This window comes from Nicotiana tabacum, chromosome 24 (assembly GCF_000715075.1).
Source record: "Nicotiana tabacum cultivar K326 chromosome 24, ASM71507v2, whole genome shotgun sequence".
Classification (NCBI taxonomy): Eukaryota; Viridiplantae; Streptophyta; class Magnoliopsida; order Solanales; family Solanaceae; genus Nicotiana; species Nicotiana tabacum.
In genome coordinates this window covers 53,951,329-53,978,149 of record NC_134103.1, presented here as the reverse complement: position 1 = coordinate 53,978,149, position 26,821 = coordinate 53,951,329, and the positions used below count along the sequence as shown (strand labels likewise).

Sequence of the window (26,821 nt, the reverse complement as noted above, 5' to 3'; positions counted from 1 at the left end):
AAAGCCAGACCCGTGACGGGTTACCTGCATATCTTGACATAAGGTCAAGAATCAGGTACACATAATTCGTGAAAGGTAGAATATAGAACGTGTGATTCAGAGGATTTTTATTCTTTTTTTTTACTTTTCTATTTTTGGAAAGAAATGCAACAAACAATAGTGACTGTATTAGGGATATATACAAAATGCAAGAGTATAGACAAACTTGGAGCGTTGCCTCGTAATATCTATGGTTGGATGTGGTATCCTTTGAGGTTGAATAATGGCTCCAGTCAGCAGAGTTGTCCTAGTTGTCCTCTCGAACAATTGTTCTGGGGCTTTTCAATTGTCTGCGGGACAGTCATTGTGGTTGTCTACCACTTGAATATAGGAAGTTTATTGCTACCTTCTAATTTAATGAGGAAACCATTTGGTGACCCCCCCCCCCCCCCTCCGAATATTTGCCGGGAATAGCTTTCCTATTAAAATATAGAAAAGTGTGAAAGCAGTGAAGTTATGAAAATGATGAAGTTGAGAAGTATGGCTGTATAACCAATAGTACTCCCGTTGTTGTTCTATTTATGCTCCATAATGTCTGATGTCCTATATTATCTCCCGTGAAGTCCCAAGATGATACATCTGCAAAATTAAGAGGAGAAAATATTAGAGTCCATCTCAAACAGTAGTACAAAGTTTGAGAAGATGCAAAGTTTTGCCATGTGGCTAGTGATGTATTTGATTGTGGATGGAAACTTGATGTTGGCATTCCTTGATGGTTCCGGAGATGATGTTGCCCCTCCTGCGTCCAAAGAAAAATTGCTAGTTCCAAGGAGGGAATTAGCCCATATTGACATGATGTTTTTCTTGTTTTTCCTCTCTTTGTCCGAGCCATACGAGCATGATACCTCGATGTCTGTCTAACAACCTGCCCCTATAGCAAAATGGATTGACTTGTATTGAATCCTTGAATTTGGACAGTAGGAGTCACACCATGGCTCTGTAGATAGATATGTGTAGGAAGGACTTGCATCCCGTATTTTGGGATTTAAGTCCCGTGAGGTTGGGGTAAGACTAGTATAGTACTTTGAGATTTGGAGTTTAGGTAAAATATGGTTGTCGCTCTTTGAAGACTTCTAGGAGGTTGAGAGCGTCATTGCACTATTCCAAAAAACTCGGCCCTAGTTTTATGTACTGAGAAAATTATTTTGGAATAGTTGAAAGACTGAACCCTTATGCAGGGTCACCTACGTACCTTGCCAAGGCAAGAATCAGGTCAAAACGTGATTCGCGCCAACTACTGGAATTATGAGATATGTATGGTGGCTATGCATGGGCAATTGTTCTTACAAAAAGAAGTGTGGCTAAGGATGAAAATTCTAGGGGATGGGTGGAGACTAGTAGCTCTTGAGACAACCATTAGCATAGCATATGGACAAATCTTAACTGACGTGTCACGACCCAATTCTACCATAGGGGTCGTGATGGCACCTAGTCTGTAAGACTAGGTAACCCTATCACATAATGATATTCAATCAAAATATAACAACTTCAAATTTAATAAAAACTGCAAAATGTGATAATACAGCCAAACATGGATAAAATAATCAACTTCTCATATTTCGGTAGTACCTAGTCATAAGCTCTTGATGGAATACATATAAAGCCTCAAGAGTATGATACTGTTTGAAATACATAACAACTAGAGATAAAGTAAAGAGGTTAACTCCTAGGCTTACGAATGGAACAACATGGATACCTTGAAGTCTCCAAATAGCTCAAGCATGCTTCTCTAGTGATCTGCTCTATCAGAAGTACTGTCACGACCCCAATTTTCCACCTTAGGATGTCGTGATCGCACCTAATCTCTAAGACTAGGTAAGCCTAAAATTTAATAATAACTTAATAGAAATAATCAACAGAAATACTAAAGCAAGACTGATAAACTCATATAAACTTCCAAAATAGGATCTCAACAACACTCTCCCCAAAACCGATGGAACTGAGTCTTAAGCTCTACAAAATAATGTGGAATATCTACTATATCACTGTCTGAATAATAAATACAACAAAATGAAAGATAAGGGTAGGTGACTCCGAGGCCAACAGACGTCGAGCAGGTATACCTTGAAGTCTCCAAAAAATAACACCAATCATTCACTAACGTCCAGACACCTACTAGGACATAATAAATAGAACAAAATATAATAACGAGAAGTAATGGAAAGCGGAGAAATATGTAATATGAAACAAATCAATAACACAGACTAATGAAAGGAATTTAAGCATAGAAATAACATAAATGAAACAATTGAAAAGAACCACCATGATCATATACGGACAAAAATTGATAGAACAAGAAAGATAAAAAACAACAAGTGTTCCCACCAAATAACATCTTTGCGACATGAGATAAACAACAAGAATCACAACAAGGTACCGCCTTGTGTACAATAATAATCACAATCGAGGTACCGCCTCGTATATAAAAATAATAACAACCGAGGTACCGCTTCGTATTTACATTTCTCAATTTCAATCAGAATCTTTCTTTATACCTCCGTGTGAGCCTTACATTCAAATAATTTTGAAAATATTTTTGCTCGAAATAGCTACACGCACTTTAGCCCACCTTACAACGCCGCGTGGCTTCATGTAATTACCTTACAGGTAACACGCACATAAGTTCCACCTTTTGCCGCCGCGTGTCCATTAACCCCTATCCTTATAGCACCGCATGCGCGTCAATATCACATTACAATAACAACTCGCACCACAAGTTCTCATATGTCACAACTTGTCGAAAGTCAACAATATCTATATTTCCACAACAATAGCCCATGGCTCTACCACAACGTGTACAAGAATATCAAATATAATAATGAATATAAATTCTCAACGAGAAAGATGTCTCAAATATTAATACTTCACCTCAACGTGATAACGGTTTTCACAACTTTAACACCAATAACTCAACAAACTTCAAATAAGGATAATCAACAATGAAAGAGACAACATGTAACAAATGACTTCAAATAATGATAATCTACAATGAAAGAGATAACTTGTAGCAATGAATTCAAGTAATGATAATCAACAATTAAAAGGGTAGCCTATAACAATAACTTAAAATAATGATAAATCAAGAATGAACGAGGTAACATGTAACAATGAGAGAGTCAACCAATTCAATTAAAGCATAAGAGCAAAATATCAAGTATGATGTGATCAGGTATTAACAAAGTCATTTAAGGCATGTGAAGATACACTAGCACAAATAAGAGTAGATTGATTATGAGAATTTAGAACATGATATGACAATTCAATTAAAGCAAGGAAAGAGTCGAAGTAGCCAAAATCGGTCAAATACCACGTACAACTCGTGTACTCACTCGTCACCTTACATACACGACTTTCACATAACACAATGACACAATCAATCCCAAATCCTAAGGGGTAGTTCCCTACATGCAGTTAGGCAAGATACTTATCACAACTAGGCCAATTCAACTATCGAAAATATCTTTTTCCCTAAAATTTGCCTCTGCACGACTCAAATTTAACAAAAATAGACTTAATATCATCAAACAACGCAAGAAAATCAATTAAAATAGATAAAGCTATGATCTTTACACTTTTCCCAAAAAGTCAACAAAAGTCAACCCAGGCCCGCCCGGTCAAAACTCTGGTCCAGTGGTAGATTCGGACAACTCATGACCCCACGAGTTCATATATGTGATTAATTTCAAAATCCGAGTCCAAATCGACTCTCAAACTCAAATTCTTATTTTTCAAAAACTTGACAAATATCAATATTTTCACAACAATAGACTATGGCTCAATTAAAATGTATACAAGAATATCAACAATAACAATGAATGTGAATTGCTCAATAAGGAAGATATCTCAATAATTAATAACTTCAACTCAATGTGATAATAGCTTCCACATCTTCAATACCAATAACTCAATAAAAAGATATTTACAAAATAACAACTTCAATTACAAGTAATTCAACAATTAAGGATGTAACAAGGCAATAAGGATGACAATAGCTTCAACTAGGCATATAAGAGTAAAACAAAAAGTAAGAGATAGAACAACTATTAAACAAGTCAAATAAGGCATGTAAGGATAGAATAACACATGCAAGAATAGGTTAACAACGAGAATTTAAAATATGATATGACAATTCAATTAAAGGCGTGAAAAGAGTCCAAATATTCCAACCGGTCAAATACTACATATAACCTGTGTACCCGCTCGTCACCTTGCATACGCGGCTTTCACAAAACACAAATGACACAATCGATCCCAAATCCTAAGGGGTAGTTCCCCCATACAAAGTTAGGGAAGATACTTACCTCAACTAGGCCAACTCAACCCTCGAAAATAGGTTTTCCCCTAAAATCCGCCTCCACGCGGTTCTAATCTAACAAAAATTGACTTAATATCATCAAACAATGTAAGGAAAAATAATTACAATAGATAAAGTTATGATCTTTATACTTTTTCCAAAAAATCAACAAAAGTCAATCGGGGGCTCGCCAGGTCAATACCCGGGTCTAAGGGTAGATTGAGACTACCCATAATCCCAAGAGTCCATATGTACGATTAGTTTCCAAATCCGAGTCCAAATCAGCTCAATCACATTAATTTGATGTTAAATCTACGATATAATCATGAAATATAGATGAAAATTAATTAGAATCACTTACCCAATGTTTGTAGATGAAAATCCATTCTCCAAATTGTCTCCTACCGAGCCTAGGGTTCTAAAATATAATAGAATGATATGAAATCCCGACATACTAACCTTTTGTTCGGTTGTAGATGTCACAATTGCGAACCCTCGTAATTGCGAAGAATTCCCCGCAAATGCGACAACTGCCCATCCTAGAGGGACTTCGCAAATGCGACAAATGGGTTCGCAAATGCGAACCTTGTCCCTTCGCAAATGCGACAATTTAGTCGCAAATTGTAACTACCCAGCTCAGGCCTAATCTTCACATGATACCAAATTTTGCGGACAAGTTCTAAATAGCGCAACAGACCTATTCCAAGTACCAAAACAAAATAACAATCCCAATAGCCAAAAGTCAACCTACGATCAAACTTCTAAACTTCAAATTGCCGAATTTTGCAAAACAACACAAATCAACCTACGGACTTTCGAATTCATTTTCGGGCATACGCCCAAGTCCAAAATCACTATGCAAAACTATCGGAGCCATCAAAATAACGTTCTGGGATCGTATTCACTAAAGTCAACATAATCAACTTATACTTCTAAGCCAAGAATCAAACGGTCCAAATCAATCTGAAATCTTCCCGAAACAAAACTAATCAACCCTGTAAGTCATACAACCAAAAACACACATGTGTGAAGCATCAAAGGGGGTAACAGGGCATAATTACACAAAATGGTTGTTCGGGTAGTCACAAGAACCTGGATCTATACAAAAAATATGCAGAAGCTTAGTATGAGTACACCACGTCGGTACCAAGTAAGTATCAAGACTAAACTCGGGGAAGTAACAAAGTTCAAGTCATATTATACTCACTAGCCAAATAACCTATGCAAAATATCGAAAGAACACTAACAACAGAATATATAATGAAGACAAATATCAACAATCTCGTAGAGTGTGTAATAACAACTCAATGTATAATAACCCATATTTGCCAACAAAATAGCAAATAGGAGTAGGGCATGGGATAACATGTCAAGTTCAACTAACAACACATAAAAATACAAAACATAAACTTTTAAGAAACAAGTATGCTATCAAAATATCAACCCCTTTTCAATACATAAACAACATCAATAAGACACCCCCAAATTATCACACAACATCATCAACAACGCCACCCTTATTTTGTGTTACATGCGCATAATCCATCCTTATCTCGCCGCTTGTGCATCACAATGAAATGACTCCCTTATGTTTCCACATGCGCATCTCGCCACCCTTATATACCACAAAAATATCAATCAGTATGCACAACATGTCCGCATATACCACACTATTACAAAACAATAATACTCAAAGTGTCATCAAGATATAAGCTCAAAACATATCAACAAAGTGCACACGGATATGATAATAACATAAAAGTGCGGAGGGGTGTTCAACAAATAAGCATGACTATGGCTAAGTCACATGTAACAATCATGATCATGTAATCACAAAGTGGTTTAAGAATTTTCCATTTAAGTTACATAATCAAAATAAGGCATATTAATATGCTACGGCCTAATCCGGTCATAAACCACACATAGCACATGTGTGCTCATTACCTCATATACACGTCGCATTTCACATAACATGAATAAACAATCTAACGCTAAATCCGAAGGGTTATTCCCCACACAAGATTAGGAAATATATTTATCTAAAAAAGCCAAATCAATACTCTAGAAATCTCATTCCTCTCGAATCGGCCTCGAAACATGTCAAAACTAGCAAAAAAATCAATAATATCAAACACGGCTATAGAAATCGATTCTAATTAATAAACCTCTGATCTTTATCAAAAATAAAAAAGTCACCCAAAAAGTCAACAGGGGCTCGTCTCCCGGAACCCAACAAAAGTTAAAATTTTCAAACATCCAATCAAATAAGAGTCCAACCATACAAGTTTCATCCAAATACGACTGGGAATCGGGGTTCAAACCCCCATTTTTTATTTTAGAAAAGTTTTGCCAAAATCCCTAATTGTCTTCCCTTAGATCATCATTCAAATGCTAAATTCATAGATGGAATCATGAATAATAACCAAATCCAAGTTAAGAATACTTACCCCAATCCAGATCGTTAAATTCCCCTAAAAAATCGCTCAAAACCGAACTCTCAATCTCAAAATATGATAAAATAACTCAAACCATAGAAATAGAATTATTTAGGTTAGAAATAGACTTATTTAGGTCTGCCCAGGGGTACCATTCGCGATCGCGGGACCTACTTCACGATCACGAAGCACAAACCAAAGCTGCCTCAAAAGACCCTACGCAAATGCGACCAATTGCCTGTGATCGCGCTTCACTAACTCTAAAGCCTACGCGAACGCGACGCCCATCCACTAACACCAAGACTAACGCAAAGATTCAGCTTCACAGTGCATACCCTATGCAATCGCAAACGCGAAGATTCAGCTTCATAGTGCTCGCGATTGCAACCTCTACAGCGTAAATGCGAAGGGCAAAGAGATTCCAGCCATGAAACACTCTCCGCGATCGCGATGAACACCAGCACACTAGAAAATCAGCAACTCCAAATGTGGTTGAAATGGTCAGAAACCCATTAGAAACACACCCGACGCCCCTGAGACCCCGTCCAATGACACCAACCAATCCCAAAACATAACATAGACCTACTCGAGTCCTCAAATCACACAAAATAACATCAAAATAACGGATCATACCTCAATTAAAGCTTAATGAACTAATCAAAATTTTCAAATTCCAAACTTATGCCGAACATGCCTAAACAATTCGAAAAGACCCCAAATTTTACACACAAGTCAGAAATCACTATAGGAACCTAATCTAAGACTCGGAATCCCAAACGGACATGGATAACCACAAAGTCAATAATGGGTCAAACCTATGAACTTCTAAACCTCCAAAATTGTCAACTTACGCCAAGTAGAGCCAAATCAACCTAGGAACCTCCAAATCCAAATCCGAAAATACGCCTAAACAAAAAATCACCATCCGCACCTAGCGGAACTATCAAAACTCCAACTAAAGATCAAACGCACTCAACTAATTCATCTGGCAGCCTGCTACAGTCCACAAGCATAAACGCCAGGTAAACCTACCCACTGAGGCTGGAGCAAAGTGGGTTTATAATGATCGTTGTAGCAAGGTTTAGAACATGAGAAATCCAATTTGTTACTCCTACACCTCAACCACTCTGTCACTCCCTTGCGGACAGTGCATTTATTTCTTATCACAAAAGTTGTTGAAAAACGTAACAAACTTCCTTTGTGCACATAACATCGCTCTCGATAAGTCTTGAAATTATTATGTTAGATACTTATACCGCACAATATTGACATATTATCTCAATAATTAAAGGCAATATCACACAAAATTGGTATATTATCACAAAATGGCACTTTCATTTCCGAAAACTTTAAAACCAAGAGAAAAAAGGTCTCGGAAATTTTAGCTTGGACTACACTCTGGTGTTAAAAATTTCAACAATTTCAATCAACATCCCATCAACTACACAGACTCCCAGACAAATCAGGGCTTAACAGTTTACTTGAACATATAAATTGTCTCCCACAAATTAATAATCTGTTTTCAGATAAATAAAAGCTTTTTAAGCTGCGTTACAAGGAAAGCACCGATATACAGCTTACTATCTTATCGAAAATCTCCAAGTAATACAGACAGCTAAATTTTTTTTATCACATTCACTTTCAAATAAGCATTTGATTTGCTTGAGATCAAGACCTCGGCATGCTCAGGGTAAACTTACGGTATCCTATCACCAACCCACTAAGTCTAATATCTAAGTCCCAACAATATTATAGGAGAATTTTTCTACAGTCAATAATAAGCTCAAAGAATTTAATTTAATACCTGAAACAACATATTGGCCATCTGGTGTAAAGGTTGCCTCCATTGCTGTCAGAGAGGGATCCAGATTAAACCCACACCGCTGCGCCTAAAATGGTTGAGTCTTTTAGTGTTGAATAAGTTCGTAAAACATCATGGAAAATACAAGGAACAAAAAAAGAGAATCTAGAGCAGACAGAGGAAAGAATTCTGATGGAAAAGTAACCTTCTCTCCTCCATAGGCGTCAAGGACATAGATGCTGTTACTAGTAGTTGTTAAGAGCATTGATTTTCCATCATTGCTGAATTTTATGTCACAAACCTCAGCTGTGTCTCCACCAACTAGGAAGGTATCAAAGGGTCCCTACATATCATAAGATATGACCAAATTCATTATCTGTAATCTTAAGCGAGCTGAACTTTAGAGGCACAAACCTTGTCGTACGACCTTGAATCAAACAATTTGACGGCACCCCCTTCCATTGCCACTGCAAAGACAAGGCCTTGTTGGTCATAAGCAACTGCAGGCCTACCTCTTAGACGCAAAATCCCCTGAAAACTACAAGGGTGAGCGTATATCACAAACATGTGTTTCAAGCGGTAGAAGTTTGACTAGCTAGTAGTACCAACTGCTGGTCTTTTCTACACTAATGAACTAATATTTGTGAGAGCTCACAAATGCTAATACATATCAGCAGATTAGCACCCACCCTGCTTGAGAGTAAGTAGGACTAAAGGCATAGATTATATATGTTTGCTAGGACACATAAAATATCTTGTGTGCTTTATTATAACAAGTGAATAGATAGTATCTTCATATCAGTCATGCATGCAAGCAAATGGGAATAATCTGAGGCTATTTCTGCCACAATGTCAAACCATTGAAAGGTTCACGGTGAACTTGGGAGTACGCGTCTATTAGTGGTAGGCTATCGAAATGTTATGTTATAATCGCTGGAGAATTAACATCCGAGATCATTAATTAACATATAAGTTCAAGCTTGAAGAGTATTGAGGAATAAGAACTGATTCAGAGACGGTTCAACGATATTGGTGGCCTAAAGTCAAATCTTAATTTTTTTTCTTTTTGTTTTGTAAAGATTGTGTTTAGACCATCTTGTACTTATCTTGCCAAGGCACTGGGCTACCTGCTAGCTCCTACCATCGAGATAACTCTACTCACCGAAGCTTCGACAATATTAACATCCATGGTTAAGATAATTTTTTTATAAGTTCTCATCATCTAATTATCTCACTTTGCTAAGTACATGTTAAAATATAATCATACATTCAGAGTAGTTCAAGCCTAATGAATTTAAAAAGTGGCTTGATCCACTCTTTATAACAAATATCAACTCTAAAAGATACTACTACAAGAGACTTCATTTTTATTTTTTTAATTGTCAATAACGTCATCAAATTGTTCTTTTTTACATATTGCATATTTATTATAAAATTCAAGTATTTATCGAAATAACCTCTTATCACATTCCCAAAAAGAAAAAAATAAATCTAGTTTCTTTTTAATAATGATAATAATTTTACAATATATGTAGCTGATTTTGTGACTCGCACAATTGGTTTTCAATAAATACACTTCTTTCAGTTCGATGACTACCTAGTAATCTAAAATAATATTCGGATAAAATGCAGTTATGCACTAATGTCTGTTCCTAAAGAACAAATTATCCTTCATTAAAAATCTCGTTCTTGCATGAAGACATGACACCAAATAATACTTTTAAGTTGTGCCTAACATGATATAACAGTTTTAGGAAACGGCTGCAGAGATCATAAATGGGAATCACAGTTACAACTTGCGAAACACTCGGTATGATAAAACCTTTAACTAGCAATTCCTGAAGTTGTTCCTTTAATTATTTCGACTCAGCTTGAGTCATGCGGTACAGTGGAATAGATATGGGCTGAGTACCCGACACCAAGTCAATACTTAAAATCAATATCCATATTCCAAATACATCTGCTGGAAACTGTCACGACCCAAAATCCAACCCGTCGTGATGGCAGCTAACCCATCCCGCTAGATAAGCCAAATAACAATAAAATACTATATAGTGATAACGATAAGAGTAAAAAAAAATGAAATAATTGAATTTTTATACAACTCCTAGGGACTGGTAGTACAAATCATGAGCCACTAAGACATAGATTTACAAAACTAAAATGAAATAAATACAATATATGTTTGAAATATACATGAACCGAACTCGAATCTAAAGCTACCAAGGACAAGTGGTAGCCATGACTGGAACACAGGTATATCTTCAATGCCAATCCTCGTCATACACAGCAGCAGCAAAACCAAGATCTATACGCAAGGTGCAGAAGTGTAGTATGAGCAACCGACCCCATGTACTCAATAAATATCATAACTAACCTCGACAAGTTACAAGAAGCAAGAACTATAAATGATACTCATCAATGCATGTATAGTCCATATTTTCAACAAGTATAGAGCAACTATATGGTCAAATCAGGAAAATCTCTGGTATAACCGCTTTGATGCTCAAAATATTTTGTTTAAAGTGTTTTACTAAGTCAACAATCCAACATATAATAAAGATATGCAAGTACAACAGGCAACAGTCAAGTAAATTACAAATAAGGGTGAAATGTAATAACCAAATAACAATCTGTTGCGGCGTGCAACCCGATCCAATAATCATTAGCCAATAGGTCTTGTTGCGGTACAGAACCCGATCCAATAACAGTAACCAGCTCTCCCAGAGCTCACATCAACCAGAAACCCGTCGGTTTATAATAATCCGCGTGTACACCATTAAGAGAGAAACATGAGAGGGTGACCCTAGGGTAATGAATCCTTATCCACATGCAAGCATAACCAATTCAACGTGCTACCAGCCTAGCGTGGTCACAGGCTCAAAATCATAATCCACCCGGCAAGGTCTTAGGCTCAATGTGATGGATATGCCCTGCATGGTCACAGGCTATATCATAATCCGCCAGGCGTGGTCACAGTCATATCAACACAATCCACCCGACGTGGTCACATATATATCGGCACAATTCGCCCGGCGTGTTCACATGCATAATAACACAATCCGTCTAGCGTGGTCACAAGCATAACCACACAATCCACTCGGCGTTAGGGCTGGCAAGTGGGCCAGTCCCGGGCCTAAACGGACCAAGTGGGCCGGTCCAAACGGTCCCGGGCCCGGTCCCGGGCAGGTCCCAAATTGAACGGGCCAAACGAACCTGGGCTAAACGGGCTTTTTGTAAGTACCGGCCCGGGATCGGGACCGTTTGGTCCCGGACTAAACGGTCCCGGCCCGCGGGCTAAACGAGCTAAGTGGGTCCAACATATATATGTTTTTTTTAAAAAATTAAATAGATATTAGAGACAAAAGGATGTTAAAAAAAATATCTAAGGCAATTCTTTGTAAAAATTATTATAGAATTGTGACCTAAATTTTATTTAACATCCTAAATTTTAATATTCAATATTTAATATCAAATATATATAGTATATAAGATGTATATATAGTATATAGTAATAAGCTATATTCGATAAGCTATATATACATCTTATATACTATATATAAGATGTATATATAGTATAGTATATATATTAAATGTATATATAGTATATATATAAGATGTGTATATATATTGTAAAAATAATATATATATATATATATATAAAAGTAATAAGCTATCATGACACATCTAGTCCAAATCATATCACATAGAAGCAAGTATACAAGAACACATGTATACGATGAATAATTATCATATTTTATTCATCTGGACTGGTGTAATAACATACTAAAGTGTAGGCATGTGCAAAGTGTGCTATCATAGCTCAAATCGGCGACTTTATCGCCGAAATAGAAATTACCAAGTTTATTCAGGGAATTAGCCTCTTCATAATCTCAAACATGGCTCAACTAGTTTACAACAGTGATATAAATATGATAAACATTATAGCTTAAAGCATAACAGTCAACTCTAGGCATATCATACCCTAAGCACTACCCCGAACATGGATAAATACCCTGGTGCTCGCATATGGGCTCAACCCCACACATATGCCCACCCATAGCGCGTAGCTGTCACAAATAATAAAGGCCACAAGTGCCTCAACCAAGATTAGATAAGATACTTACATCAAACAAGTCAAGATGTCACGCCCCAAAACCGATGATTGCGACTGGCGCTCAACCGAGTGAACCCGACCGAGCAAGCCTGTTGGATTTCATTCTACCTAAACTCATCCATGAATAGAGATAATACATATTATCATTAATTAGACAAAAATGTGTTCATGTCTACTATACCAGTTCATTTTCAATAGTTTCATCATTTTTTTAAAGTCTCAAATGGACAAGTAATACATCCACAACATAACATAGTTTGTCTTTCCCCAGCACCAATACACAACCCACATTATGTCTACGGAGCCTCTATAGATAAAGAAGAGTATAATGATAATGCCGGCAACAAGGCCCTCGCTATACCTCAAACAGAATACACAAAGTACAAAAGATTCATGACCCCAGAATGATGTGGGGCTCACCAAGTCAGCTGGGAAGAAGGTGCACTGCTATCACTGACCAATATCTCATGCTGTGGAACCACCTGTATCTATTGAAAGATGCAGCACCCCCGGCAAAAGGGATGTTAGTACTGTCGAATAGCACTAGTATGTATAACTAAACACCCTCTCAATAGAATGACAAGTAATACAAATAAGATTATCATAATATCAATAAAAGCCTTAATCAACATCAAACCTCAATTTAGGATCAAGACAGTGTTCAAATTAATTTTCATATCTCACATTGGGAGATTTTTAGTATTGATATACCATTGTCCACAATACCATTATTCATAATACCGGTATCACCGTACTCTTAGCACGGAGTCCGATCACGACCTGATCGGCTAGGCTATCTCATTAGAGACATTAATCACAATTTCTCTCAATATAAATACCACCATCTTTACACGGAGTCCGATCACGACCCGATCCGCTAGGCTATCCATTAGGGATATCAACCACAATTATCATTTCAATTATAATTTCCAGTATAATCACCACAATGTGTGCGGCATGGTGTCCGATCACGACCCGATCGGTTAGGCCGTCTTATTTGAGACATCAACATTTTTATATCAATCATCACATTTCATAATACTTGTACATCTTTTCATTTTATTGGCACAAGTGGCCATAATTATAAGATCATTCTTGGCACGTTGGCCATATTCAGTATTTCATGCTCACATTATCAATTTCAAATATCATCCTCATCATCAACAACAAACACAATTCAAATCAAAGTGTGTAGTACACATGTGAGCAATTTAGAGTTTAATGCACATAGAGATATTTCATAAAATTTGGCATAATAGCCTTCATTTGCACTTGACTTAAAGTCGAAATATTATTAATGCACAGCCCATATTTTAACACATCCTCAATTGGTAACATAACATGAATAGAGCATTTGGGATGCTTGTTGAACATATATCTTTCAACCCAATCTTACTCGGAATAGCCAATTTCAAAATGAATCACTCGGGACTTACATAATTTACATGAATATCGCGGGATTCAATTCTAAGAGAAGAGTTTAGCCAACATACCTCACTTGAGATTCCTTATACTCTAAATGTTCCGAAGTTCTTAGCAACTTCAATCTATTGTAGAAATATAACAAATTGAATCAAAATTAGGAAGATGATCATGGTTCGAGCTCATTTGAGCATTTTATCAAACACTAAGTGTGAATTAAGGTTCCAAGGTCCTTTTATGGAGAATTCCATCAACTCACAACCCAATCTTTACCATTTTTAGCTCAACAATCTTCCTACACCCTTTGATAACACGTGCATGTAAAATAAACAACTCTCATGCCCAAAAATTATCTTGCTAGTTACCCATTTTCAGAAAATTTCAAAATTAGGGTTTAGGGTGTAGAATCTTACCTCTAAGTTGAAGACCTAGTGAGCTTCCCTTCTTAATCTTCCAAAACTTGAGCATGAATTGAAGAAAAATTATTGAAGAACACCTTCTGTTACACCCTATATTTTCGTACGTAAAAATGCGTCGTAAGCAAACTAATGTAGGACAAAAAAATGAGATAATATTTAAAAGTATATAAAGTAAGTTAATCATGTTACCTCTGAGGTTACAAATATTGAAGATCATGAACAACAAGTACAAAGAGGGTTGGACAGTTCAGAAGCTAAAGCAATTAAATAAAACAATGTTTCATCAAAAGTCGACAAGTTAGAAATGTTATAACATGTACCTTTTGGGGTGAGACTAGGGTGATTAACATGAGAAGGAGATTATGTTATGATTTATATTATTTGTATGACATCCGTGTGTTATGTTTTGATGTCAAGCGAGTTGTGGAACAAAAGTCGATGAAAGTCATCACAAGTTACATTCATAAGTTTTACTGAAACTTTGGGTCAAATATAACTGCGATTTTCTCCCAATATACTTAGAGTTATGGTGTGTTCCACCCATCAAATTAAAGATCTACGAGTCTATTTTCCAACGCATTAAACCGTTTGTCAATACGACATCGGAGTAGAGAGATATGGGCATATTTGCGATACTGCACAAGCTGCTAGGTGACAAGTAGGTGTGTCACCTACTTGCTTAAATGAAAGCCCAAAAATGGACCATTTCGGGTCGTCCAAAGAGGCCTTTTAAGGGCCTATTTTCTTCATATATTAGACTTAAAATAGAGCATAATAACCAGACATAAGCTCTGCAAAGAATCCTCCCAAAAATTTTTCACAAACCCTAATTGATTTTCTCTCCCTTTCAAGTTCCAATTGGAGGTAAAACTTAGAGTTTGAAGAACCAAGATAGGAGCTGAGTTATCCAACAAATAAGGTGAGTTTACTGCTCTCTTTCATCCATTTTTTCTGCTGTAAATTCATGGTAAGTCGTTCTATACTTGTAAGAACTCACGGGACGGTGATCGGAAGCCGTGAGTTCAAGTTATTCACTTGTAGCGGACTGTTTTGTGGACTGTTTTGTGTTGCTGTTGGGCTGCGTGTTTTACTACTATTTTGTGGAGTTTTGGAGGAGGAAGGAGGTTTATAAACACCATATAAATGTAGGGTGGTTGGCTGGTCGTTCGTCATAACATTTTCGGGTCGTTTGACACTACTACGGTGGTCGTTTTGTGTACGAAGAGATTAGGGTGTGTTGGGCTGTTTTGTAGTATTTGATGGTGTATATAGGGCTGGAAAATGATGTATATATGTTGTTATTGTTCTGTTCTTGTATTGTTGGTGTTATCTTGAAGTTGGAGGAAGGGCATATTATAGGAGAGATGCTGCCCGTTTTAATACAAAATAGGTTTGTCGTTCGTTGTGCGATAGTTGTACCTTTCGTAACTTAACGATAGTATTATTATCATTCTTGTAGATTAAGGTGCGAAGAGGTGAGTTCAACTTGGTGATTGGAAAGATTGTGATAAGGTATGTTAAGTCTAAGCCTTCCTTCATTTTGGCATGATCTCGTAGCTACATGTGTTAGTAATGAGACAAAAGGAGAAGTTTATATTCATGAATTTATTCACACTATTCTAGTCTCATAAGTTACAATATTATTCCTTATCGAGATTCTATATTCAATTTAGTATTTTCTTCTTCCAGTCAAGAGAGCAACAAGCCTATATATACAGTATTACAGTATTTTCATTACCATCGAGCTATAATCGATGGGCAGGCCCCTATTGGGCAACCTCTGATCAGATGGAAAGTTATATACCGAGCCTACTGTGGCCGAGCGCCTATGAGCGAGCCCAGCATGGTCGAGATACATAGCCTAGTATGGCCGAGCGCCTATGAGCGAGCCTACTATGGCAGAGCAGTTATATATACCGAGCCTTATAAGGCCGTACAATTATTTTACTTACTATATTGAAGGAGTTGAGTCAGTATCAGCAGGTAAGTATATCTCCAGATCATCTTTGACTCCCAGTTAATTTCGGTTATCATATTATCAGTTCAGTTTCAGATTTCAGTTATTTTATTGCCTTACATACTCGGTACATTATTTCGTACTGACGTCCCTTTTTGGGGGCGCTGCATTTCATGCGTGCAGGTTCAGACAGACAGACGGGTAGACCTCCTCAGTAGGTGTTTCCCGAGTTCCGCCTGATCGGTAAGCTCCACGTCTTTCGGAGTTGCCAGGTCTAGAGTTTTGTGTACATCTTATGTATATCTGTATATATGTTATAGGTAGGTCGGGGCCCTGTTCCGATCACAGTACATCTATCAGTAGAGGCTTGTAGGCATATCCTGTTGGTTAGTGCAGTATGTTGGGTTTGTATAAATTGGTGGTTTGTCAGCTATAGTAGCTATGACGGCCTTGTCGGCCTAGCTTTATATTGATATTTAGTTAGCGCTAGTTTCCATTCAGTTTTATATTTTGCTTCGCAAATTGTCTTGCAAGGTGGCCCCATGGCCAAAGTATGACATTATGTGTTCAGAGTCCCTTAGTCGCAATTTGGTACGCCAGGTTAGGTGAGGCACGGGGTGCTTGTCTCGCTCCTAGGTTCGGGGCGTGACAAACTTGGTATCAGAGCAGTTCTGTCCTAGGGAGTCTACAAGCTGTGTCTAGTAGGGTCTTGTTTATAGATGTGTTGTGCACCACATTATATAAGCAAGGAACTACAGGGCATTTAGGAGTTGGTTACACTTCTTTGAAATCTAAATCGTGCTATAGAACTGAGTTATAGGAAATTTGAATTAAACTTATGCGTTGGTGTTTGCATGCACAGATGACGGTGACTAGGAAGACTACGGCTAGCCAGAGGAGAGATACAGTAGTAGGTGCGGGGACCAACAGGGTACCCCCAGTAGATGGGGCCCAGTCTGAGGCTCAAGGGGAGACCCCTACTCAGCCATTACCGGCTCCTCCACCAACTACGGAGATTCCTAGGGAAACCGCACATCCAGTTCCCCTCCACTTCCATCAGATCAGGACTTAAGGAGTGCGGTGCATTTGTTGACACAGTTGGTAGCTACCCAGCAACATGCTAGGGCATCAGCTAGTGCAGGAACTTCTGAGGGGTCTGGGAGTTCAAGGGTCCGAGAGTTCATTGCTTTGAGTCCCCCAGAGTTCACGGGGACAGATCAGAGGGAGGACCTGCAGGATTTCATAGATCAGCTTCACAGGATCTTTCGTGTTATGCATGCCACGGAGAAAGAGGCAGTTGAGCTAGCAGCTTTTCGACTCCGAGATATAGCCATCCTTTGGTATGAGGGATGGGAGAGGTCCAGGGGACGTGATACACCTCCAGCTATTTGGGAGAATTTTTCAGATGCTTTCCTTGACCAGTACTTACCGCGGGAGATCCGACAGGCTCGAGTCGATCAGTTTCTAGCCCTCAAGCAGGGTAATATGAGTGTTCGAGAGTATAGTCTCCGTTTTGACTCATTGGCCAGATATGTACCATCCATAGTTTCTACTATGCGGGACAGGATTCACAGGTTTATAGCAGGGTTAGCCCCAGAGTTAACCGAGGCATGTGCCACCGTTGCATTGCAGGATAGTATGGATATCTCCCGGATTCAGGCATTCGCCCAGAATATAGAAAGGGGTAGGCGTCGGCAGCAGGGTACAGAGAGGGCTGAGCAAGGGCAACGTAAGAGGATGAGATTTCCCAGGTCTCAGGAGCAATCTCAGGGTAGTTATAGGACCTAGTACTTCGGACGGCCACCTAGGCCTCCGCCACCTCAGTTACAGGGTTACGGGTATGACCGCTATACTCAGTCAGGACCAGGTGAGAGCTCACGGGTATCGGGTTTACAGCGACAGCGAGGATCTGCGCAGACATGGTCATTTCCTCCACGGTGTGACATCTGTGGTAGAGGACACTTGGGCCAATGCCGAGCAGGTTCTGATGCTTGTTATATATGTGGGCGTCCGGGGCATATGATGCGAGATTGCCCAAATAGAGATTCGGGGGGAATGGCACAACCAGCGAGTTCAGCAACAGGATCATCTATGTCCGTGCATCCTTCAAGGCGCGAGTCTCAGTCTTCAGCTGGTAGAGGTCGAGGTAGAGGTAGAGGTTCCAGTTCAGGTGGTAATCAGAACCGTATCTATGCTTTAGCGGGTCGACAGGACCAGGAGTCTTCACCAGACGTTGTGACAGGTATATTAACCATTTGCTCTCACGATGCTTATGCTTTGATAGACCCAGGATCTACTTTATCGTATATTACCCCATTTGTCGCGAGGAAGTTTGGTATAGTGCCTGAAATACTAAGTGATCCTTTTGCGGTATCTACACCGGTCGGAGAATCGATTATTGCTAGACGGGTTTACCGAGGTTGTACGGTGACAATTTGTAGTCGTCAGACCTCAGCTGACCTAGTTGAGCTAGAGATGATGGATTTTGATGCTATCATGGGCATGGACTGGTTGGCAGCTTGCTATGCCATAGTTGATTGCCGAGCAAAGGCAGCCAAATTTCATTTTCCGGGTGAGCCAGTCCTTGAATGGGTAGGTAATACACCAACACCCAGAGGTAGGTTTATTTCCTATCTGAAGGCGAGGAAAATGATCACAAAAGGGTGCATTTATCATATTGTGCGAGTTAGAGATGCAGATGCTGAGATACCTACACTTCAGTCTATTCCCATAGTCAAAGAGTATGCAGATGTGTTTCCAGATGAGCTTCCAGGTATTCCTCCAGAGCGAGAGATTGATTTTAGCATCGATTTGCTTCCAGGAACTCAACCAATATCCGTCCCTCCGTATAGAATGGCACCTGCCGAATTGAAGGAGTTGAAGGAGCAGTTAAAAGATTTGTTGGAGAAAGGTTACATTAGGCCCAGTACCTCACCTTGGGGTGCACCAGTACTATTTGTGCGGAAGAAAGACGGCTCGCTGAGGATGTGTATCGATTATAGGCAGCTGAACAAGGTAACTATTAAGAATAAGTATCCACTTCCAAGGATCGATGACTTGTTTGATCAGTTGCAGGGGCTAGATGCTTTTCAAAGATAGATTTGAGGTCGGGGTACCACCAAGTCAGAGTTCGGGAAAAAGATATTCCGAAGACAGCCTTCAGGACCCGATATGGCCACTTCGAGTTCCTTGTCATGTCCTTCGGGTTGACTAATGCACCCGCTGTATTTATGGACTTGATGAATAGCCTATTCCGACCATTTTTAGATTTGTTCGTGATAGTATTTATTGATGATATTCTGGTTTATTCCCGTTCAGAGGATGAGCATGCGGACCACCTGCGAGCAGTACTCCAAACCCTCCGTGATCGTAAGTTGTATGCTAAGTTTTCTAAATGTGAGTTCTGGTTGAAGTCTGTAGCATTCTTGGGGCATATTGTATCAGATGAAGGGATAAAGGTGGACACTCAGAAGATTGAGGCCGTGAAATCTTGTCCTAGACCTACCACTCCGACAGAGGTTCGTAGCTTTCTAGGCTTAGCAGGATACTATCGGAGGTTCGTAGAGGGTTTTTCTTCCCTTTCGGCACCATTGACGAAGTTGACACAGAAAGAAACTAAGTTTCAATGGACAGAGGCTTGTGAGCGGAGTTTCCAAGAGCTTAAGAACAGGTTGACCTCAGCTCCAGTTCTAACACTTCCAGAGGGTCTAGAGGGTTATGCCGTGTATTGTGATGCATCAGGTGTCGGGTTAGGATGTGTCCTGATGCAACATGGGAAGGTAATTGCGTATGCTTCAAGGCAGTTGAGGAAGCACGAGAGGAATTATCTGACCCACGACCTCGAGTTAGCTGCGGTTGTCCATGCACTTAAGATATGGCGGCATTATTTATATGGTGTTCATGTTGATATATTTACTGATCATAAAAGCCTACAATATATTTTCAAGCAGAAAGAGTTGAATTTGCGACAGAGGCGATGGCTTGAGTTATTGAAAGATTACGATGTTAACATTCTCTACCATCCAGGGAAAGCTAATGTTGTAGCAGATGCCTTAAGTCGCCGATCTATGGGTAGCTTAGCACATGTAGAGCCCGAGAAAAGACAATTAGCTAGAGAGATTCATCAATTGGCTTCGTTGGGGGTTCGGTTAGTAGATTCTGAGGATGGTGGAGTTGTAATCCAAAACACTGCAAAATCATCCCTCATAGCTGAAGTCAAGGAAAGGCAGTACGAGGACCCAGAGTTGGTCGAGTTGAGAGAGCGAGTTCCACAGCAGAAGAAGCCATTGTTAGAGCTCAAGGGAGATGGGGTTCTCAGATACAGGGGTCGTTTGTGTGTTCCAGATGTAGCAGGGCTACGAGACAAGATTATGTCAGAGGCACATTATTCATGGTATTCCATCCATCCTGGATCGACGAAGGTGTATCATGACATTAAGGATGTGTACTGGTGGAATGATATGAAGAAGAACATTGCTGAGTTTGTCGCCCAATGTACTAGTTGCCAGCAAGTGAAGATAGAGCACCAGAAGCCTGGAGGGCTAATGCAGACTATAGAGATCCCGACATGGAAATGGGAGGCGATAAATATGGACTTTATCACGGGTTTACCTCGTTCTAATCGTAAGTTCGATTCCATATGGGTGATAGTCGATAGGCTCACGAAATCAGCTCACTTCCTACCGGTTAGATCTACATATACAGCAGAAGATTATGCAAAGTTATATATTAAGGAGATAGTGCGACTACACGGAGTACCAGTTTCTATTATATCTGACCGTGGGGCTCAGTTTACAGCACATTTTTGGAGGTCATTTCAGAGAGGTCTAGGGACTCAGGTGAATCTCAGCACAGCTTTTCATCCACAGACTGATGGACAAGCCGAGCACACAATTCAGACGCTCGAGGATATGTTACGAGTATGTGTGTTGGATTTTAAAAGAAGTTGGGATGAACATCTACCTCTTATCGAGTTTGCATATAATAACAGTTACCACTCCAGTATCCAGATGGCTCCATACGAGGCTTTGTATGGGCGTAAGTGCAGATCTCCTATAGGGTGGTTTGATGTTGGAGAATCTGGGTTACATGGGCCAGACCTGGTTCAGCAGGCCATAGAGAAAGTAAAGGTTATCCGGGAGCGACTGTTGACAGCTCAGAGTCGTCAGAAGTCATATTCTGACGTGCGGCAACGAGACTTAGAGTTCAGGATTAATGACTGGGTATTCTTAAAGGTATCACCTATGAAGGGCGTGATGAGGTTTGGCAAGAAAGGAAAGCTTAGCCCACGGTATATTGGGCCTTATAGGATCATTCGGAGAGTGGGCCAAGTAGCTTATGAGTTAGAGTTGCCCTCAGAATTGGAGTCTGTCCATCCGGTTTTTCACGTATCTATGCTACGGAAGTGCATTGGCGATCCTACCCGAGTGGTGCCCACGGATGATGTACAGATTACAGAGGACTTGTCATACGAGGAAATTCCAGTTGCCATCCTAGACCGACAAATCCGCAATCTACGAAATAAGGAGGTAGCTTCCGTAAAGGTTTTATGGAGGAGCAAGAATGTAGAAGAGATGACGTGGGAATCGGAGGAAGAAATGAAGTCTAAATACCCCCACCTATTTCAAAATGAAGATATGGTTCGAGATGGGACGCTACAACATAGCTCTATGTAGGCTAGCAGGTCATCATGTAAGCTTTTATTTTTCACTTTCAATATTTATGATTTACGGTCGGTGATGCAAAGTGCTGCTATTTATAAAGATTGGCCATGTGTGGCATGCATAGTATGTTTCTGGCTACGTGCAGGTTGGTTTAACCTAGTGTACGAAGGATACTCTGGAAAAAGTTTCCAAAGTCTCCAAGAGTAAACATTCGAGGACGAATGTTCCCAAGGGGGGAGTGATGTTACACCCTATATTTTCGTACATAAAAATGCGTCGTAAGCAAACTAATGTAGGACAAAAAAATGAGATAATATTTAAAAGTATATAAAGTAAGTTAATCATGTTACCTCTGAGGTTACAAATATTGAAGATCATGAACAACAAGTACAAAGAGGGTTGGACAGTTCAGAAGCTAAAGCAATTAAATAAAACAATGTTTCATCGAAAGTCGACAAGTTGGAAATGTTATAACATGTAACTTTGGGGTGAGACTAGGGTGATTAACATGATAAGGAGATTATGTTATGATTTATATTATTTGTATTACATCCGTGTGTTATGTTTTGATGTCAAGCGAGTTGTGGAACAAAAGTCGATGAAAGTCATCACAAGTTACATTCATAAGTTTTACTGAAACTTTGGGTCAAATGTAACTGCGATTTTCTCCCAATATACTTAGATTTATGGTGTGTTCCACCCATCAAATTAAAGATCTACGAGTCTATTTTCCAACGCATTAAACCGTTTGTCAATACGACATCGGAGTAGAGAGATATGGGCATGTTTGCGATACTGCGCAAGCTGCTAGGTGACAAGTAGGTGTGTCACCTACTTGCTTAAATAAAAGCCCAAAAATGGACCATTTCGGGTCGTCCAAAGAGGCCTTTTAAGGGCCTATTTTCTTCATATATTAGACTTAAAATAGAGCATAATAACCAGACATAAGCTCTGCAAAGAATCCTCCCAAAAATTTTCCACAAACCCTAATTGATTTTCTCTCCCTTTCAAGTTCCAATTGGAGGTAAAACTTAGAGTTTGAAGAACCAAGATAGGAGCTGAGTTATCCAACAAATAAGGTGCGTTTACTGCTCTCTTTCATCCATTTTTTCTGCTGTAAATTCATGGTAAGTCGTTCTATACTTGTAAGAACTCACGGGACGGTGATCGGAAGCCGTGAGTTCGAGTTATTCACTTGTAGCGGACTATTTTGTGGACTGTTTTGTGTTGCTGTTGGGCTGCGTGTTTTACTACTATTTTTTGGAGTTTTGGAGGAGGAAGGGGGTTTATAAACACCATATAAATGTAGGGTGGTTGGCTGGTCGTTCGTCATAACATTTTCGGGTCGTTTGACACTACTACGGTGGTCGTTTTGTGTACGAAGAGATTGGGGTGTGTTGGGCTGTTTTGTAGTATTTGATGGTGTATATAGGGCTGGAAAATGATGTATATATGTTGTTATTGTTCTGTTCTTGTATTGTTGGTGTTATCTTGAAGTTGGAGGAAGGGCATATTATAGGGGAGATGCTGCCCGTTTTAATACAAAATAGGTTTGTCGTTCGTTGTGCGATAGTTGTACCTTTCATAACTTAACGATAGTATTATTATCATTCTTGTAGATTAAGGTGCGAAGAGGTGAGTTCAACTTGGTGATTGGAAAGATTGTGATAAGGTATGTTAAGTCTAAGCCTTCCTTCATTTTGGCATGATCTCGTAGCTACATGTGTTAGTAATGAGACAAAAGGAGAAGTTTATATTCATGAATTTATTCACACTATTCTAGTCTCATAAGTTACAATATCATTCCTTATCGAGATTCTATATTCAATTTTAGTATTGTCTTCTTCCAGTCAAGAGAGCAGCAAGCCTATATATACAGTATTACAGTATTTTCATTACCATCGAGCTATAATCGATGGGCAGGCCCCTATTAGGCAACCTCTGATCAGATGGAAAGTTATATACCGAGCCTACTGTGGCCGAGCGCCTATGAGCGAGCCCAGCATGGTCGAGATACATAGCCTAGTATGGCCGAGCGCCTATGAGCGAGCCTACTATGGCAGAGCAGTTATATATACCGAGCCTTATAAGGCCGTACAATTATTTTACTTACTATATTGAAGGAGTTGAGTCAGTATCAGCAGGTAAGTATATCTCCAGATCATCTTTGACTCCCAGTTAATTTCAGTTATCATATTATCAGTTCAGTTTTAGATTTTAGTTATTTTATTGCCTTACATACTCGGTACATTATTTCGTACTGACGTCCCTTTTTTGGGGGCGCTGCATTTCATGCGTGCAGGTTCAGACAGACAGACGGGTAGACCTCCTCAGTAGGTGTTTCCCGAGTTCCGCCTGATCGGTAAGCTCCACGTCTTTCGGAGTTGCCAGGTCTAGAGTTTTGTGTACATCTTATGTATATCTGTATATATGTTATAGGTAGGTCGGGGCCCTGTTCCGATCACAGTACATCTATCAGTAGAGGCTTGTAGGCATATCCTGTTGGTTAGTGCAGTATGTTGGGTTTGTATAAATTGGTGGTTTGTCAGCTGTAGTAGCTATGACGGCCTTGTCGGCCTAGCTTTATATTGATATTTAGTTAGCGCTAGTTTCCATTCAGTTTTATATTTTGCTTCGCAAATTGTCTTGCAAGGTGGCCCCATGGCCAAAGTATGACATTATGTGTTCAGAGTCCCTTAGTCGCAATTTGGTACGCCAGGTTAGGTGAGGCACGGGGTGCTTGTCTCGCTCCTAGGTTCGGGGCGTGACACCTTCGATAAGCTGGGTGGCAAAGAAAGTCCGTAGGCTACCTCAATGGCCCAAAGAGTGTATTTAATGAAATAGGGTCGGGTTTTAAAAACTCAAAAATGGAGCTCCGGAACAAGGTATGAGATCGCATAACCAATATGCGGACCGCATATCGGTCGCATAATTGGCTACAAAATAGCCAAAAGAACTGTTTGTGTATGCGGTCACTATGTGGTCTGCATAACTGTTATGCGGTCATATAATGCACCACATAATAGTTATGCGGTCGCATAGTCGACCGCATAGTTGCTTCCAACTGACCCAATTTACTGCCTTACTCTGCGGCCATTATGCGGTCCGCAGAGTGGTTCTGCAGTCCCATAATGGACCGTGGAAATGCACTTTTCCGCCAAAAAATTTTCTTTACTTTCCGATGCATTGTTCAATCCAAAAAGTCCGAGGCGCGGCTCGCAAGCTCGCTGCGAAGAATTTCTACAATCCTCAAACACGTAAGCCTAGTCCGGCACCATGAAACATTATTTTATTTGCAAATTTTACCAGGCTTACCACTTAGGTACTTCAAAATTTTTCGGGGTGTTACACAAGACAAATAACGATCAAGCCAAACGACACTCTAGAAATGCCATCGCACGAGTATCAAAATCCGAACATCTCAAAACTAGCCAAAAGCAACTCAAAAACATGATATAATGCCTAAGGAAACAATCCCAGATGATAAAGGTCGAATCTATACTCGTTTACTCAAGGTCAACCAAAACGTAAACCCCAGGCCCGGACCTTGGAATCTGATAAATCTCACAAAATCCGATAACCCATTCAATTACGAGTGCAACCATACTAATTTCACTCAAATCCGGCTCTTAATTGATGATCAAAACTCAAATATTCACTTTAGGAAAGTTTAGACAAAAACCGTCCAATTTCTCTTTAAATTTCATAATCCAAATGCCAAAATTGAAAATACATTCATGAAATATAATCAAAACCGAGTAGAAAACACTTACCCCAATCCATGTGGTGAAAATCACCTCCAAAATCTCCCAAATCCGAGCTCCACAGTTCAAAATATGATAAAATGACCAGGACCATTGAAATAAAGTACTTTACACGCTGCCCAGAGGTACCCTTTGCGATTGCGGTCACCAACCTCGCGATCGCGATTCAAATATTTACCTGCATACATTGTACAAAACTCCAAATGACAAACGGTTTGATTTTTTGAAAACTGGACATAAAGGGATACATCTTTCAGTTTTGGATCATCTCCAAATTCCTTACAGATTGCAAGATATAAGCTTCCGAAGTCGGGTCAGGGACAACAAAATTTTATTCTACGTGATCACGAAAAAGCTTCAGTGATTGCGATTCACAGTGCCCAAAACGGCAATTTGCTCTTCGCGAACGTGACCCAATGTCCGCGATCGCAATGCACACCACTGTAGCCAAAAACCAGCAACTAAAAATGGCCTAGAAATGGTCCGAAAATACCCCAAAACTCACCTGAGCCCCCCGGGACCCCATCCGAACTCCCGGAACAACAATATGAACCCGATAACATCGAATGCAACTCCTGGTCAAACTTATGAACATTCTAAACCTTCAAATTTCCAACTTTCACCCAATAGTGTCGAAACCTTCTAGAAACACCCAAATGCAAATCCGAGCATACACCCAACTCCAAAATTGCCATCCGGACCTAACAGAACCATCAAAACTCTGTTCCGGGGTCAAATACACAAAGTCATACTTGGTCAACTCTTCCAACTTAAAGCATCAAACATGAAATTCATTCTTTCAAACTAATTTCGAATTACCCCAAAAAACCAAAATCGACGATACACAGAAGTCATAATACATCATACGGAGTTACTCATGCCCTCAAACCACCAAGAGAGGTGTTGTTGT

The 26,821-nt window shown here is 39.5% G+C and overlaps 1 protein-coding gene across 4 annotated transcripts; it reads right to left on the bottom strand.

The window, feature by feature from the left end:
* Positions 1 to 438: 438 nt before the first annotated feature.
* LOC107767178 (protein ANTHESIS POMOTING FACTOR 1-like) lies at positions 439 to 9,572 on the bottom strand. 4 transcript variants are annotated; one of them, XM_075248485.1, is made up of 4 exons: positions 8,984 to 9,572; positions 8,775 to 8,912; positions 8,573 to 8,657; positions 439 to 618 (listed from the first exon to the last, which is right to left on the bottom strand). In XM_075248485.1, exons 1-4 carry the CDS (start codon positions 9,134 to 9,136, stop codon positions 494 to 496), a joined length of 501 nt encoding a protein of 166 aa, XP_075104586.1. In that variant the 5' UTR covers positions 9,137 to 9,572; the 3' UTR covers positions 439 to 493. The 4 variants fall into 4 exon arrangements, with proteins under 4 accessions (XP_075104586.1, XP_075104587.1, XP_075104588.1 ...); XM_075248486.1 differs by having other exon boundaries at positions 8,573 to 8,651; positions 8,984 to 9,565; XM_075248487.1 differs by lacking the exon at positions 439 to 618 and adding an exon at positions 4,128 to 5,948 and having other exon boundaries at positions 8,984 to 9,561.
* Positions 9,573 to 26,821: the final 17,249 nt, after the last annotated feature.